The sequence below is a fragment of the Dermacentor albipictus genome, chromosome 6, assembly GCF_038994185.2.
Source record: "Dermacentor albipictus isolate Rhodes 1998 colony chromosome 6, USDA_Dalb.pri_finalv2, whole genome shotgun sequence".
In the NCBI taxonomy this organism is placed as follows: Eukaryota; Metazoa; Arthropoda; class Arachnida; order Ixodida; family Ixodidae; genus Dermacentor; species Dermacentor albipictus.
In genome coordinates this window covers 28,051,356-28,066,724 of record NC_091826.1, presented here as the reverse complement: position 1 = coordinate 28,066,724, position 15,369 = coordinate 28,051,356, and the positions used below count along the sequence as shown (strand labels likewise).

Below are 15,369 nucleotides of genomic sequence, written 5' to 3'. Positions count from 1 at the left end.
AGAAAGATTGGAGCCAAAGAAAGTTTAATAAGTTTCCTCTTTCACTCGACTTCTGTCCCTCAGTCACTGTACGAATCAAACATGATTGCTCTTGCACCAGCGAGACACCCTGCGTGGGCTGTCGATTAGGTCTGGACGACTGCACAGCACCAATGCCTTCTTCTGGACCTGTTCTAAAGGCTGCATTGCTTTTTGCGTTTGCAGAGAACATCTATATTTGCTGGGCCCCGTAGCAGACATGATATCAACCAACGAACGTGCCGGCTCCCAGAATGGTTCCCTTTGCTCTGTGATGTGGTGCAAGGACAACGTCAGTAGTCAAGCGAAGTTCTCTTGTGTTCCGGCAGGTGAGATGCTGTTTGTCTTTCTGCTTCTAAAACGTCTGTCCAGTTTATCTAAACGTGAATCCATACGCCTAACATTGAAACGAATGTAATAGTTCTGCGGAAACCCGTAAGGTGGAGAGAAATAATTAAAGGAAAATGACCCAATCGTAGCAACTGCTACAGGGGAAACTCATACGGGTTTTTCGAAACAAACGCCTCGCGATTGAAGAAAAAGTCGCCCTCGTCCGAGACCCGAACCCGGGGACCACCGTCTTTCCAGGGCAGCCGCTCTACCAGCAGAACTAACCAGGCGGCTAGCAGGACGAAGTCGAATTTGTCAACAACGCTTCTGTCTTATTTCTGCAATACGCGCTCTAAAGTGAATAATCAAGTGTTTATTATTAAATAGTATCCTTTGGCTTCCTAGGCCTGTCCTTTTTCTCTTATCTGTAAATCGGCCTCTCTAAATAACCCTGCAGAAACCATATACGGGGTGAGGTGTCTCAGATAAGTTTAGCTAAGCTCCTGAACAAAACAAAAAAAAGAGAAACAAAAACAGATTAAAAACAAACGCGTGGTAGGATGAATTTAGAATACCTGTGATATTAAGTCGTCAGACTTCGGACAACCGAACACCAGAGGTCTTAAGATCCTATTTCGCGCTATGTTTTGTGGATCTTCTTTTTCGTTAAAAAGCTTGGGTAAAGTTATTTGGACGTTATTATTTTTTTAGCCAGATTAACATTGCCTGTTCCAAATACCGCAATTCGAACCCTTGATATATATTGCTTGATGAGGCGGTCAATACTCTTATGACGCATCAAAAAGCTTACCTCAATAATTATCAGCATTACGGTTATTAACATTTTAATTAGTTACACAACGGTATACGTTTCTATTTATGAATTAGAGACGGTGAGTTTGCAAGGTACATCCACTTGGAAAAAATTCTAAAGACCGCAGCACTTGCGAGGCAATAATTTTCAACGTGTGCAACCAAATGCGTTGGCGTTCCACTTATATTTAAAAAAAAACGTTGGTTTCTTCATCAGTCACATTACTTACACGGCACCGTACCTCAAATGGAGCAAAATTGAAAAGAACAAACTCGACACACTCATCAGGTCCGGCGTCAAAAGAATACTTGGTATTCCACAATCCGCTAGCACAATAAAACTACTTGAACACGGAATTCATAATACCACAGACGAATTAATTGAAGCACAGTTTATTGCACAGATATCCAGGCTTTGGTCAACTAAGCCGGGAATCAAGGTTCTTGATGAAGCTGGTCAACTCCCTATACAGGCACCGCTCAACCGAAACTTCCTGTCTAAATTAGCCCGTGATGGTATAAAGGTTGAGCCCGTGCCGAGGAACATCCACCCAATATATAACGAAGGTCGCAGACGAGCGCGGGCTAGAGCCATCCTTCGACGAATAGATCCTTACGGGGCAGATGCATTCTTCGTCGATGCCGCCAAATATGGCAGCGAAGACAGGTTTGCAATCACGGTCGTTTACGCGCGCGGTACACTTATCAGCGCCGCATCAATTTACGCTAAACACGCGAACGAGGCGGAGGAAACCGCTATAGCCTTGGCTCTTCAAGCCGCAAAAGGCCCGGCGTCCATTATCTCCGACTCGCGCATGGCGGTCAGTGCTTTCTCGTCCGCTCTACTTTGTAAACACGCAGCCGACATCGTTAACAGATGCTTTCGTATTAATACGCGAGAAGAAACTGCAGGTCTATGGTATATAGCATGGTTGCCGGCCCACATGGACGATGCAACTAACCGAGTGGGTTGCAACCCTAACGAGCGGGCCAACTGCCTGGCGCGTGAATTCACGAACCGCGCCCGAGCTAGCGGTCCGGTTCTGCCACAGGATTGCCCCTTCAAAATAAACTTACAACCTTTCACGAAATTACGTCACATTACAGATACAGCAGGAAAAAATTCCCTCCTCCCAGCCCGAAACTGAACAGGGCTCAGGCTGTTATGCCGCGTTCAGACTACAGTCGCATTCGATATAAGTGGCGTATTTATTGCAATTCGCGCAACTGCTGGAACGACTGTTTACGCAGCTAGCAATCGCCTATGTTCACATTGAGCCTTTCGATAAGATAAGTTTTTTATGACTGGCCAATCACCGTTCTGGTACAGCCGCGTTTCGCATTTTTCAACATGCCGCCGATCAGCAAGTGGCTGTTAGCGCAGGCTGTGGCTCTTCAAGCCCAAAGTTTTCAGGTGCTGGCCATAGTGTATCGGACTCTACCGCACTTCTTCAGTTACAAATTCATCGCTGCACAGCGAAGAAGCTTCCGCACTCAGCATCATCACTAGGCACGGGCAGTGTACGCAACACAATGAGACTGGAAAACCGCACTGCACTCAGGGACACCGCGCGCGTTCGGCGCGAACGCGTGAAAACGCGGATGGCGTCGGGAGCAGCAGCAGCAAGCAACAGCGTTGCAACGCCGGATGGCTGAGATGGCGGTCACGCAGAGACTTGCGAAGCTAGTATCATCACCAGCCACGAGCACACACAGCACAATAAGACCGTCAAACCGTATTGACACGCAAAGGACAACGGTGCTACGTCGGATTGCCGGGATGGCGGGCGCCGGATGAAAACGCGGAATCTGGGGAGGCCGGAAGCTCCGTGACCAGAAGATGCAAACCGAAACTGCGTCGTGCATTGGCGTAGTCGTAACAGTCTAATCGGTGCGTGTCGTAAAAGTAGCGGGTACTCCAACATTTACGCCCAGGCTGGCGGCGATTGTTGCGTACTTTCTGCTCAATGCAACAGTAGTGTGAACAAACAAGTTGCGCTTTTTGCGTTGACGCTTACGATTCGTGCGAACGATCCCTACGTAGCGCAGGTAGTCTGAACGCGGCATTACTTTCAGGCTTTTACAGACGAGATCGTACCTCACCCCGAGAGCGCTTAGTTGGATAGACTCGAACTTCCTGCAGTCGTGCTCCAAATGCGGTCACGCGTGCTGCTTCTTCGACCACATGCTCTGGCTGTGCCCGTACAACGCGGGCTCCGACTTTCATAACAAGTCCAAGTGGGGCGCCTTGCTGAAGAGCTCGGATTTCCCAAACCAACAAGAGGCCGTCCAGAAGGCCCGCGACGTCGCGGAGAGCCACCATCTCCCTGTCCCGTCGTGGGCGGAGCCACCAACACGATCGGGGAGCCTTCGGTTCTCCCTAATCAAGTTCCTCAGGACACTCTAATAAAATTCTTGTCACTGTCACTGTCATTGGTTTATGACTTCAAGCACAAAAGTGACAGGAACACATATTCGTTTTATTTCATCAGACACCATGAAAATTAATAGATCGAAACATTGCAGTACATATAATTCGTTCTAAGTGGATACGTCTTGCGAATTCATCGGTCATAATTCGTAGACACAAATATGGGCCATAAGAAAATAGAGAGGATAATTAGCCCAATCATATTAATTTGTCGAAAGAGCTGCTGATTTATCGTGCAAGTAATGGCGTCCTCGAAGAGTAACCTAGATGAAGGGTTAAATTTGTGCATTTTACAACAAGCAATTTCTAAAATGTGGGTAGCTAAAAAAATACCCACTGTATATATAAACACAAACACCAGCGCACGCACGCACACGCAGGCACGCACGAGAAAAAAGGTTTGTGGAAAGGTTCAAATGAAAAAGGTTTGTGAGTGGTGGCGCTGGCTGGCACTCCTAGGGTTAGTTCTAGCAATAAAACATGCAAGCCCCAGAAAGTGGATAGTAGAATGGCCCCGCGGTACCTCAATTGGTAGAGCATCGCACGCGTATGGCGAAGACATGGGGTCGTTCCCCACCTGCGGCAAGGTGTTTTTTCATCCACTTTCATTGCGAATAAGTTATCATTTCTCATTCTTATATATATATATTCTTATATATATATATATATATATATATATATATATATATATATATATATATATATATATATATATATATATATATATATATATATATATATATATATATATTGACACGCGTGCTTATTTTTTTCGGGCGACCACATTTCGCCGCCTAACAACTGTTTTTATAGGAAGTTTCTGGAAAGTTATCGATGCTTCTATCCACTGCCTGTTGTCGCCGAACCTTGTGTTATCTGATTTCATCGCGTGACTTGAATGGTATAAAACTTTCTGGAAGGCTTGCGAGTCCCAACAACTAGACTGGCACATTCGACGACTGCTGTATAAAAGCCGACGCGCTTGACCCGCTGATCATTTTCGACGATCGCCGACTGTGTTCACCGCTATCGTTGTGCTTTAAGTGTAGCCTGACTTTGTGGGCACAGGTTCGCCCAGTAAAAGCTACTTCTGTCTCTCACAGTATTGCTACTGTGTTCTTTACCGTGACTACCACGTGACATCTGGTGGAGGTGCTTTTTGTTCATGTACGGGACGCCCCCGACAAGCCGTGATCCCAGCCCGGACCACAAAGAGAACACCAACGTAGTCCCGGACCATCGAGCAAGCTGCCGTCTTCAACAGCTGCTCCCGGAGCATGGACTTCTACCTGAGAAGACCACGAAGATTGTGGCCAAGGCAACCGCAATGGCAGCCCCAGCATCTCCCCGTGCTGCAGCAGCACAGGGAGCCTCCGACGTTCCGCGCTTCAACATTCGAGGACCCGGAAACCTGGCTTGACACGTATGAAAGGATCGCTGCATTTAACAGCTGGATCAGCGACGACAAACTGCGACATGTCTTCTTCGCACTGGAAGACGCTGCCAGGACGTGGTTCGAGAACTGAGAAGCCACCTTAACGACGTGAGACCTCTTCCGAAGCGGCTTCCTGCAGACCTTCACAAGCGTCGTACGCCGAGAACAAGCCCAAGCACTACTAGAAAACCTAGTGCAGCTGCCTAATGAAACCACCGCGATTTTTACAGAAGAAATGAGCCACCTATTCCACCACGCCGACCCGGAAATGTCCGAGAAGAAGAAAGTCCGCTTACTTATGCGTAGTGTAAAGGAGGAACTTTTCGCCCGAATGGTACCAAGCCCACCGTAGACCGTCGACGACTTTCTTCGCGAGGCCACTAGCATCGAGACGACACTGGAAATGCGGAACCGGCAATTCAACCGCCGCACGAACTCGACAAACTACGCCGGAGTTGCGTCACTGGCCACCGACGACCTGCGCGACAATATCCGCGCGGTCGTGCGAGAGGAACTACAGAAGCTGTTGCCCTCATCACAGCCTCAAGTGGCTTCAATTGCCGAAGCCGTACGTGAGGAACGGAAACAACAACTCGGAGTAGGCCCTGAATCACCGCAGCCTCAGCCGCAAGCGATGACATACGCTGCTGTAGCCCGCCGTCACGTTCCCCCTCGGCGCCCACGGCAGGGCCCAACCACGACACAGTTCCTAACCGCCGGCACGCCAAGCCGTCACCTTACGCGGCGTTCCAAGGAAGACTGACGTTTGCCGCGCCCCCGACCACCGTCCGCTTTGCTATCACTGCGGAGAAGCCGGGCACATCTACTGCCGATGCCCATACCGGAAGATGCGACTCCGAGGGTTCGCCGTTAACGCGCCGCGACCACAGATTGGCGAACGACCTCGTGATATCGCCGACTACCTCGCCGCCACTCATGAAACCCTCGACGACCATCCCGTTCGCCGTCACCAGGCCGCTACCTTTCGCCGCAGCGCCGACCATACACCAGCCCTGCCCGAGGCCGCTCTGTGAGCCCATATCCGGAAAACTAAAAGCAGCAACCGATGGAGGTGCGGTTGCTGTTCGTCGAACTGACGAAGATCCTCCGCCGCCGACGAAGACGACGAAGAGACCATCTCGATGACATAATAACGACACGCCGCTGTCCCGATGAAGTCAAGAAGCCAAGATTACACCGACGAAAGACGGCTTCACGACGCGACGTTCCAGCTTCAGTTCAACACGACGCAGCCATGATCCGACGCCAAGACCTAAGTGCAACGCCAGACAAAGAACCACCGACCTTGACGTGCTTCTCGATGGCCACGCAGTTACCATCCTTAGTGGACACAGGGGCTGATTACTCCGTCATGAGTGGACACATCACCGCCCAGTTGAAGAAAGTTAAGGCTACATTGGAAGGCCCTCAAATTCGGACCGCTGGAGGACACCTCATATCGCCGACTGGAATGTGCACGGAAAGAATTACCATTCATGACCAGACTTACCCTGCCCCCTTCGTTATCATCCAACAGTGTTCACGAGACGTCATTCTTGGCATGGAATTCCTGAACCAACACGGCGCAATCATCCACCTGAAGTCGAAGTCAATAACGCTGTCGGAAGATCAAGCGATACCGCCGGAGGGCCTTCCTAGTCACCGCGCCTTGAGTGTGCTCGAAGATCAAGTGAGCATCCCGCCTCGCTCCAGCATTGTTGTTTCGGTCGGTACCGAAACACCTGCTGACGTAGAAGGCGTCATCGTAGGCGACCAACGTCTGCTGCTCGATGACGAAATTTGCGTCGCAAGAGGAATCGCTCGACTGCACGGAGGAAACACGAAAGTGTTGCTGACAAACTTCAGCCAGGCGTTCAAGCACATGAACAAGGGCACGACGATCGCATACATCGAAGAAATTCTGGAAACCAGCAATGCGTTTGTCCTCTCGGATTCTGCCGCATTTACCCCGACGACCGTAGTTCACGAACCAGACTTCGACATAAATTCAAGTCTCCCCATGATTAAGCAACAGCTCAGAAGTTTACATCGACGATACAAAGAGTGCTTTACGACGTCATCAAGGATTCGACAAACACCAGTCGCAAAGCATCGCATAATAACCGAAGAGTGTGCTCGACCTCCCCGCCAGAGCCCTTATCAAGTTTCTACGCGAGAACGTGAGGCTATAAGGCACCAAGTCAACGAAATACTGCGCGGCGACATCATCCAGCCGTCAAAAAGCCCGTGGGCATCTTCTGTAGGCCTGGTGAAGAAAAAGGACGGAACCCTACGGTTCTGCGTCGATTATCGTCCTCTGAACAAGATCACGAAGAAGGACGTATACCCCCTCCCACGAATAGACGACGCATTGGATCGGCTCTGCAACGCTAAATACTTCTCGTCAATGGACCTCAAGTCTGGCTACTGGCAAATACAAATCGACAAAAGAGATCGCGAAAACACCGCCTTCATCCCCCCAGACGGTCTCTACGAGTTCAAAGTTATGCCATTTAGACTGTGCTCGGCGCCTGCAACGTTCCAGCGCGTGATGGACAAGGTTTTAGCAGGATTTAAGTCGCAGACCTGACTCGTTTACTTGTATAACGTCGTCGTCTTCACCAGAAATTTCGACGATCACTTCAGGCGGCTTGCGACAGTACTAGAGGCCATCAAGTCTTCAGGGCTCACGCTGAAGCCGGAAAAGTGCCGCTTCGCTTACGATGAGCATCAGTTTCTAGGCCACGTCTTCTACAAATCTGGAGTACATCCGGACCCGCAGAAGACAGCTGCAATCGCACAGTTCCCGCAACCCATCGACAAGAAGGCAGTGCGTAGATTCCTTGGCATGTGTGCCTACTACAGGCGCTTTGTCAAGGACTTTTCACACATCGCTGAGCCGTTGACACGTCTAACTAAATGTGATGTTCAGTTCAAGTGGGAAACGCCGCAGGCCGACGCATTTGAATAACACAAACGACGCAAGCAGTCGCCACCGGTACTTGCGCTCTTCGACGAGTACGCCGATACAGAAATCCATACTGACGCCAGTAGCCTAGGCATCGGTGCCGTTCTAGTGCAGATAAGAAACGGAGTCGAACAGGTGATAGCTTATGCTAGCCCGTCGCTGACAAAAGCGGAAGGCAACTATTCAACGACCGAAAAGCAATGCTTCGCCATCGTTTTGGCTACTGCTAAATTTCGCCCTTAATTATATGGCAGGCCATTCAAAGTCTTCAGCGACCATCACGCGTTGTGTTGGCTAGCGAATATAAAGGATCCTTCAGGACGACTGGCGCGCTGGAGCCTCAGACTACAAGAACACGACATCACTGTAACGTACAAGTCCGGACGAAAACACTCAGATGTCGATTGCCCATCACGCGCCCCCGTTGACCCGCCGCCACAAGATGAGGAGGATGACGACGTCATCCTTGGAATAATAAGCGTGGAAGACTTCGCTGAGCCGCAACGAGGGGACCCGGAGCTAAAAGCCCTAGTCGAGTATTTGGAAGGGCAGACCGACGCTGTCCCTAGGGCATTTAAGCGTGGATTTTCTTCGTTCACGCTTCAAAACAACCTACTCGTGAAGAACTTCTTACCAGTCCGCGCCAACTACCTTCTTGTTGTTGCGTCGGCGCTGCGTCCAGAAGTACTGCACGCCCTACATCACGATCCGACAACTGGGCACCTCGGTTTCTCCCGGCCGCTATCGAGGATACAAGAACGGTATTACTGACCGCGTCTGACCGCCGACGTGGCCCGTTACGTCATGACATGCCGAGACTGTCAGCGACGCAAGACACCACCGACAAGGCAAGCGGGATACTTCAACCGATCAAGCCTCCTTGCCGACCTTTTCAGCATATCGGGATAGACTTGTTGGGACCGTTTCTGATGCCAACATCCGGAAATAAGTGGATCGTCGTGGCGATGGACTATCTCACCCGTTTGCTGAAACTAAAGCTCTGCCGAAAGGTAGCGCAGCCGAAGTGGCAACATTTTTCCTCAAAAGCATCCTGCGGCGACAAGGTGCCCCAGAAGTCCTCATCACCGACAGAGGTACGTCCTTTACAGCGGAGCTCACCCAAGCCATTCTGCAGCACACTCAGACAAGGCACATGAGGACAACTCCCTTCCACTCACAGACAAATGGTCTTACGGAGCGCCTGAACAAAACCCTCGCCGACATGCCAGCAGTGTACGTCGAAGTCGAACACAATACCTGGGACGCCGTCCTGCCGTATGTAACCTTCGCTTACAACGCGGTGGTGCAAGAAACAGCGCAGATCACGCCGCTCAAGTTGGTTTACGGCAGGAACCCGATGACGACGCTCGACGCCATGCTGCCACACGTCCCTGACGAGGAGAATCTTGACGTCGCTACCTATCTCCAGCGCGCCGAAGAAGCCCGACAGCTCGCCCGCCTATGGATCAAGAACCAGCAGCGTACCGACAGCCGACACTACAACCTCCGACGACGCTTCGTCGAGTTCCAGCCCGGCGATCTTGTTTGGGTATGGACCGCGATACGACGACGAGGACTGAGTGAGAAACTATTGCGACGCTATTTCGGACCGTACAAGGTCATCCGATGTATTGGCGCACTGGACTATAAGGTCGTGCCAGATTGCATTTCGCATTCACAGCGGCGCCACGCACGATCTAAAGTGGTCCACGTGGTGCGTCTTAAACCCTTTTACGGACGCTGACTACCTTCCTTATTTTGTTGTTTTCTTTGCTACGATGGCTTTTCTTTATTACTTTCGTTTGTTTGCAGCATCGGGTTGAGGCTTTTTAAAGGGGGGTATTGACACGTGCACTTGTCTTTATCGGGCGACACGTTTCACCGCCTAACAAACGTTATCGGACAGCGCAGGATGCGCATGCATGTATCGGAAATTTCTGGAGTGTTATCGATGGTTCCATCCACTGTCCGAGACCGAACTTTGTGTAATCTGATTGCATGTTTGCGCGACGCGAACAATGTAGAACTTTGTGGAAGGCACGCGGGTCCCAGCGATTACTCTAGAGCATTCGACGACTGATATATAAAAGCCGACGCGCTTGAACCGCTCATAAGATTTTTGACGACCGCCGAGTGTATTCGCCGCTATCGTTCTTTGAGTGTAGCCTGTTTTGAGGGCACAAGTTAGCCCAATAAAACGCTAGTTTCGTTAATCAAAGTTTTGCTGCCTTCTTCAGCGTCACTACCACGTGACAATATATATATATATATATATATATATATATATATATATATATATATATTGTTCTCTACGTTTTAACACATGCTGTGTGTCTATGCGAATACCTCCAACACTTTTCAAAAGCCATTGTATTTTTTTTTCTTCCTTACTCGCGTATGGGCCATTGCTGATGATGATATATCCTTGATTCGTGCTTGTTTTGTATTGAAACATACGCTGTTCTGTACATCGCATGCGTGATTCCAATGCACGCATGCATTGTTTGCTTGACTTTGCTGGCGGACACTTCACTTTCGGACGGACACGAGAAATGCCAACCACCAAGCGGCTCATAGCTTAGTTTTTAAAATACAAGCACCTGAATTAAGGTCACTTCTTACAAAAAGAAAGAAGGTAGTAGATCCACCGTAGTTCAGTGTATACTGCTCCGCATTGTGAAATCGGTGACGCTGTAATTCGGCGAGTTTTAGTTGTTTCATTTTGCGTAACTGAAGCATAGGACAGAAAAACAAATCAAGCACAAAAGGAATTTTTACGATCATACAATAAAGGCAGCGTCGAAGAGCGAGTAGGAATTTCTTCCGATTGCATTTAAGGGGATTATTATCATCATCACCACCACCATAATCATCATCAGCAGCAGCCGCGTTCTCGACGACGAAGTACGCGTGCGCCACGCGCCAATCGCTGACGCCTTGTGTTCGACCAGTACCCTTCGAAGGTATGACCTGGCTAAGTATTACTTGACTTTATTGTTTATGTTCGTCGTCTTTTCGTCCTTTCTGGGGCCTTTATTCCGTGGAGTGTCTCTGCGCAAGTCAGGTCAGCATGGGGCGCATTTTTTACTGTGTCATGAAGACTTCGCGTTAGGTGGCTTGCGTTGATTTTTTTTTTTTAGTTGCCTGTAGAGCTTGCTTTGTTTCCAGCGGCGTCAACTGATTCGCCGTCTTTGTTGCGGAGTAGCGCAGTTGTTGCGGGAGTGAAGGCCAGCAATGCGAAAAAAGCGGAGCCCTGGGAAGGCCGCGGCCTTCATCTCCCAACTCCCAAAGTGACTTTTGGGCGGAGGAGGCCCCCAGGCGTTAGAGCTTGCTACCAGTTTTTCAAATAGCCCATTTGTACTAAGTATACATTCCTTTGTGTGGGGGTACAGCTTATTATATAAATTTGCCTCATCGGTCCCGTTACAGAACAGTCATGGGCGTCTCCCAAAGGACACTCGCAGCGACCTTGTGGTTTTTCTGCTTGGTGAGCGCCGTCTCTGGGGGCATCGACAAGAGGAATGGCGGCTATACCAATATTTTGGTATCAATCGCGCAGGATGTCGCACCGGACGAAAACATTATCCGCAACCTAAAGGTACGTGCCCCGATACTTCAACCTTTCTTTAAAGCTTATTTAGTAAGCTAACAGAACGTATGTTCAGCGACCGTCGTTGCATAAAATTTGAATAAACTCTCAGTAATTCTGTCGCTAGTCTCATGATGAACTCAGGTTGACAGCGGAGAGCCCGCTCAAATTTGGTTTTTCGGCCGACCTCACTTCACCGAAAAATATTCACTGCAAAATGCTACATTACCCAGGATGCTACGTACCCAGGATTTTTTTTCGAAGGGGGGGGGGAAGGGGCACCACATCTATCATCATCATCATCATCATCATCATCCTGTTTTTTGTCCACTGCAGGACGAAGGCCTCTACCTGCGATCTCCATTTACCCCTGTCCTGCGCCAACCGATTCCAACTAGCGCCTGCGAATTTCCTAATTTCATCGCTCCACTTAGTGTTTTGTCGTCCTTGATTGCGCTTTTCTTCTCTTGGTACCCATTCTGTAACCCTAATGGTCCAACGGTTACCTTACCGGCGCATTGCATGACCTGCCCAGCTACATTTTTCCCTCTTGATGTCAATTAGAATACCGTCTATACCCGTTCGCTCTCTGATCCAAATCGCTCTCTTTCTTTCTCTTAACGTTATGTCTAGCAATCTTCGTTCGATCGCTCTTTGCGCGTTCCTTAACTTGTTCTCAAGTCTCTGCCCCATATGTCAGCACTGGCAAAATGCACTGATTGCACACCTTACTTTTCAATAATTATGGTAAGCTTCCAGTCAGGAGCTGGCAATGTCTGCCGTATGCGATCCAACCTATTTTTATTCTTCTGTGAATTTCCTTCTCATGATCAGGGTTCCCTGTGATTAATCGACCTAGGTAAACGTACTCCTTCACAGTCTCTAGTGGCTAGTGGCCGACTGGCGATCCTGATCTCTTGTTCCTTTGCCCGGCTATTTATCATTATCTTCAACTTCTGCATATTAATATTCAACCCCACTCTAACACTCTCTCTGTTAAGGTCTCTAATCATTTGTTGTGACTCGTCTGCATTGTTGTTGAATAGAACAATCTCATCGGCAAACCGAAGGTTGCTGATATATTAGCTCAGATCTTTGCTCCTAAGCCTTCCCAGTTCAATAGCTTGAATTCTTCTAAGCACGCAGTAAATAGCTTTGGAGAAATTGTCTCCCTGTCTGACCCCTTTCTCTATAGTTATGTCCCTGCTTTTCTTGTGTAGAATTAAGGTAGCTGTAGAACCTCTGTAGATATTCTTACGAGAAGGACGAGTCAGTAAGACGAGAAACTATTTACAGATTATACTTACAACAACGGTTGCAGCGCTGACCGGTTAGATTCACAGCGCGAGCCCAGTTCGTTCTTCTTCCTCTTTTCTGTAGTGATGGCGCCCACGCACCTCGTTCAAACAAACAAATACCGCACGCATGTAGCAATATTTTTCAAGCTTTTTACGTAAGCGTTCTGTAGTCCTTGATTACGTAGTGCCTCTATGACTGCTGGTATCTCTACTGAATCAAATGCATTTTCGTAATCTATATAAGCCACATAGAGAGGCTTATTGTACTCTGCAGATTTCGCGATAACCTGATTGATGACATGAATGTGATCCATTGTAAGGTATCTCTTCCTGAAGCCAGCCTGTTCCCTTGGTTGACAAAATCCAGTATTGCCCTTATTCTATTGGAGATTATTTCGGTAAATATTTTATATAATACTGGGGGCAAGCTAATGGTCCTATAATTTCCATTTTTGTGGATTAGTATAATGTCTGCATTCTTCCAGTTTTCTGGGACCCTGGCAGTCGATAGACACTTCGTATAAGGAGCCGCCAGTTTTCCAAGCATTATGTCTCCTCCATCTTTGCTTAAATCGACTGTGATCAGCGGCGTAGCAACAGGGGGGGGGAGGGGGGGGGCTGTAGGCCCTGGGTGCAGGGGGGCCGTGGGGGGGGGGGGTCATATACGTCTGAAGACACCCCTCTTACTGCCGTCTATACCTCGGGGCAAGGGGGGGGGGGGGGGGGAGTGACAGAAGACCTACGGGCGCCGGGTGCCAAACGACCTAGCCACGCTACTGACTGTTATTCCACCTTCTCCTCCCGCTCTTCATCGTTTCATGTCTTTCAGGGCCCTTCTGACCTCATGGCTAGTTATAGGAGAGTTTCTGTATCCTTTTCATTACTGTTTCTAAGTGAGGTATCATGACTCCTCTGGGTACTGTATACAGGTCAGCTTAGAATTTTTCCGCTGGTTTTACTATATCTTCGAGATTGCTTATGATATTATCCTTCTTATATTTAGTGCATACATCATGGTTTGTCCTATGCCAGGTGCCTTTTTTACTGATTTCAGGCCTCGTTCATTTTTTTACGACTTCTTGAGTCTTTCTCATGTTATAGTTTCGAATATCAGTTATTTTCGCCTTGTGGATCAATTTTGACAGTTCCGCGAATTGCGTAACGCTGTGCGGCCGCCAGTCCCATACAACTGCGTAGAGCGCAGGATTCTGCAGTTCTAGACGTACTGCGCTCACCGCGAAAGGTTAGAAAAACACCCACATAGGCACAGCAGAGAAATGGCTACGTGAGGTGGTTCGACCGATAACTGTAGAAGCGTCATTCAAAACAAGTAATTGCTCCCCACTTCCGGTGGCGTTTTCTCTACTTCCTTTTTTAAATAAACAGATGTTGATCCATAAATATTCTCATAAACAACGGATAACTTTCTTATTATTCGCTTTTGCTTGCAGTTTGGTTGTTGCCTTGGCTTTCTCCCTTAGTAGATTGCTTAATTTCTCAACTCCTTGCGATTTTTGTTTCCAGTAGCCAATTTTGCACGAAAAGTGCTATACAATTAGGGAGAAACAGACGAGGTGACGGGCGACAGTCATCTTGCTTGTGGGTTTAAGGGTTATTGCAGGGTTTCATGATGGACGCTCTTTCACATTATTTTATTTCCCACCTTATCTGACCCATATCATGTGTATATGATTCCGGGCATCTGCCAGCGTCGCGGCGAGCCGTAATTCAAGGAAATAATGAAACCAAGGCAAAAGTTAAACGCAATTGGCGTTTTCTACGGCCGCAACTCGTTCCATGAGACTACAGGCCAGCTGAGTAACAGCCGCATCCCTCTCCTGGTCCCAGGATCAGCCTAAACAAAGAAGGTTGAACTAACAAAAGCAACAGCTATGCGCGTGACGGTTGAATAGATGGTGACAACTGAATGCATCACGAGTTAATCGCCGGGTGCGAAATCTATGAGAAAACTGTCCTTCACATTACAAGAGATGCCGATAACTACCGCCATCTAAAAGGAGTGAAAAAGGCAGCATAATGCTGACCGATGAACAGCTGCAAAGTCTGAACATTGATCTGGCGGCGCTTTAGGAATGTGTGAGGAGTGGTGGCGTGGATGGGGAGGGGGGGGGGGGGGTATGCCACATGATGTTTTGGGGGGGGCCGGGCCCTCCAGCCCCCCCCCCCCCTGAGTACGTGCCTGCAGCCCATATATTGAAAACGCAATCTAAGCGCCTGTGTGGCAGAGGTCATCAATAATGAAGCTATAGGGGCTTTCGGGCTACTGAAATTTTACATTGTTCATTGGTTTTAGTGAACGATACAGGACAGAACAGACATAAGCTTGGCCGCCCGAAAAACCTATGCTTAACAGAGCATAGGTGAAGTTACAAGTTCCTGTCGTTAAAGGGACACTACATATGAATGTTATGTGGTGCTAGCAAACACTACGTACAAACAATACAAACAGTACTTTTGTTTGCAAAC

At 48.7% G+C, this 15,369-nt stretch overlaps 1 protein-coding gene across 1 annotated transcript in view; it reads left to right on the top strand.

The window, feature by feature from the left end:
• Positions 1-11,039: 11,039 nt before the first annotated feature.
• LOC135905086 (calcium-activated chloride channel regulator 4-like) overlaps positions 11,040-15,369 on the top strand; it is a 118,392-nt gene continuing 114,062 nt past the window's right edge. The window contains exons 1-2 of the mRNA XM_065436058.1: positions 11,040-11,059; positions 11,425-11,593. Of these exons, the coding sequence (XP_065292130.1) occupies positions 11,432-11,593 (162 nt within the window). The 5' untranslated portion in view covers positions 11,040-11,059; positions 11,425-11,431. The remainder of the gene's footprint in view (positions 11,060-11,424; positions 11,594-15,369) is intronic.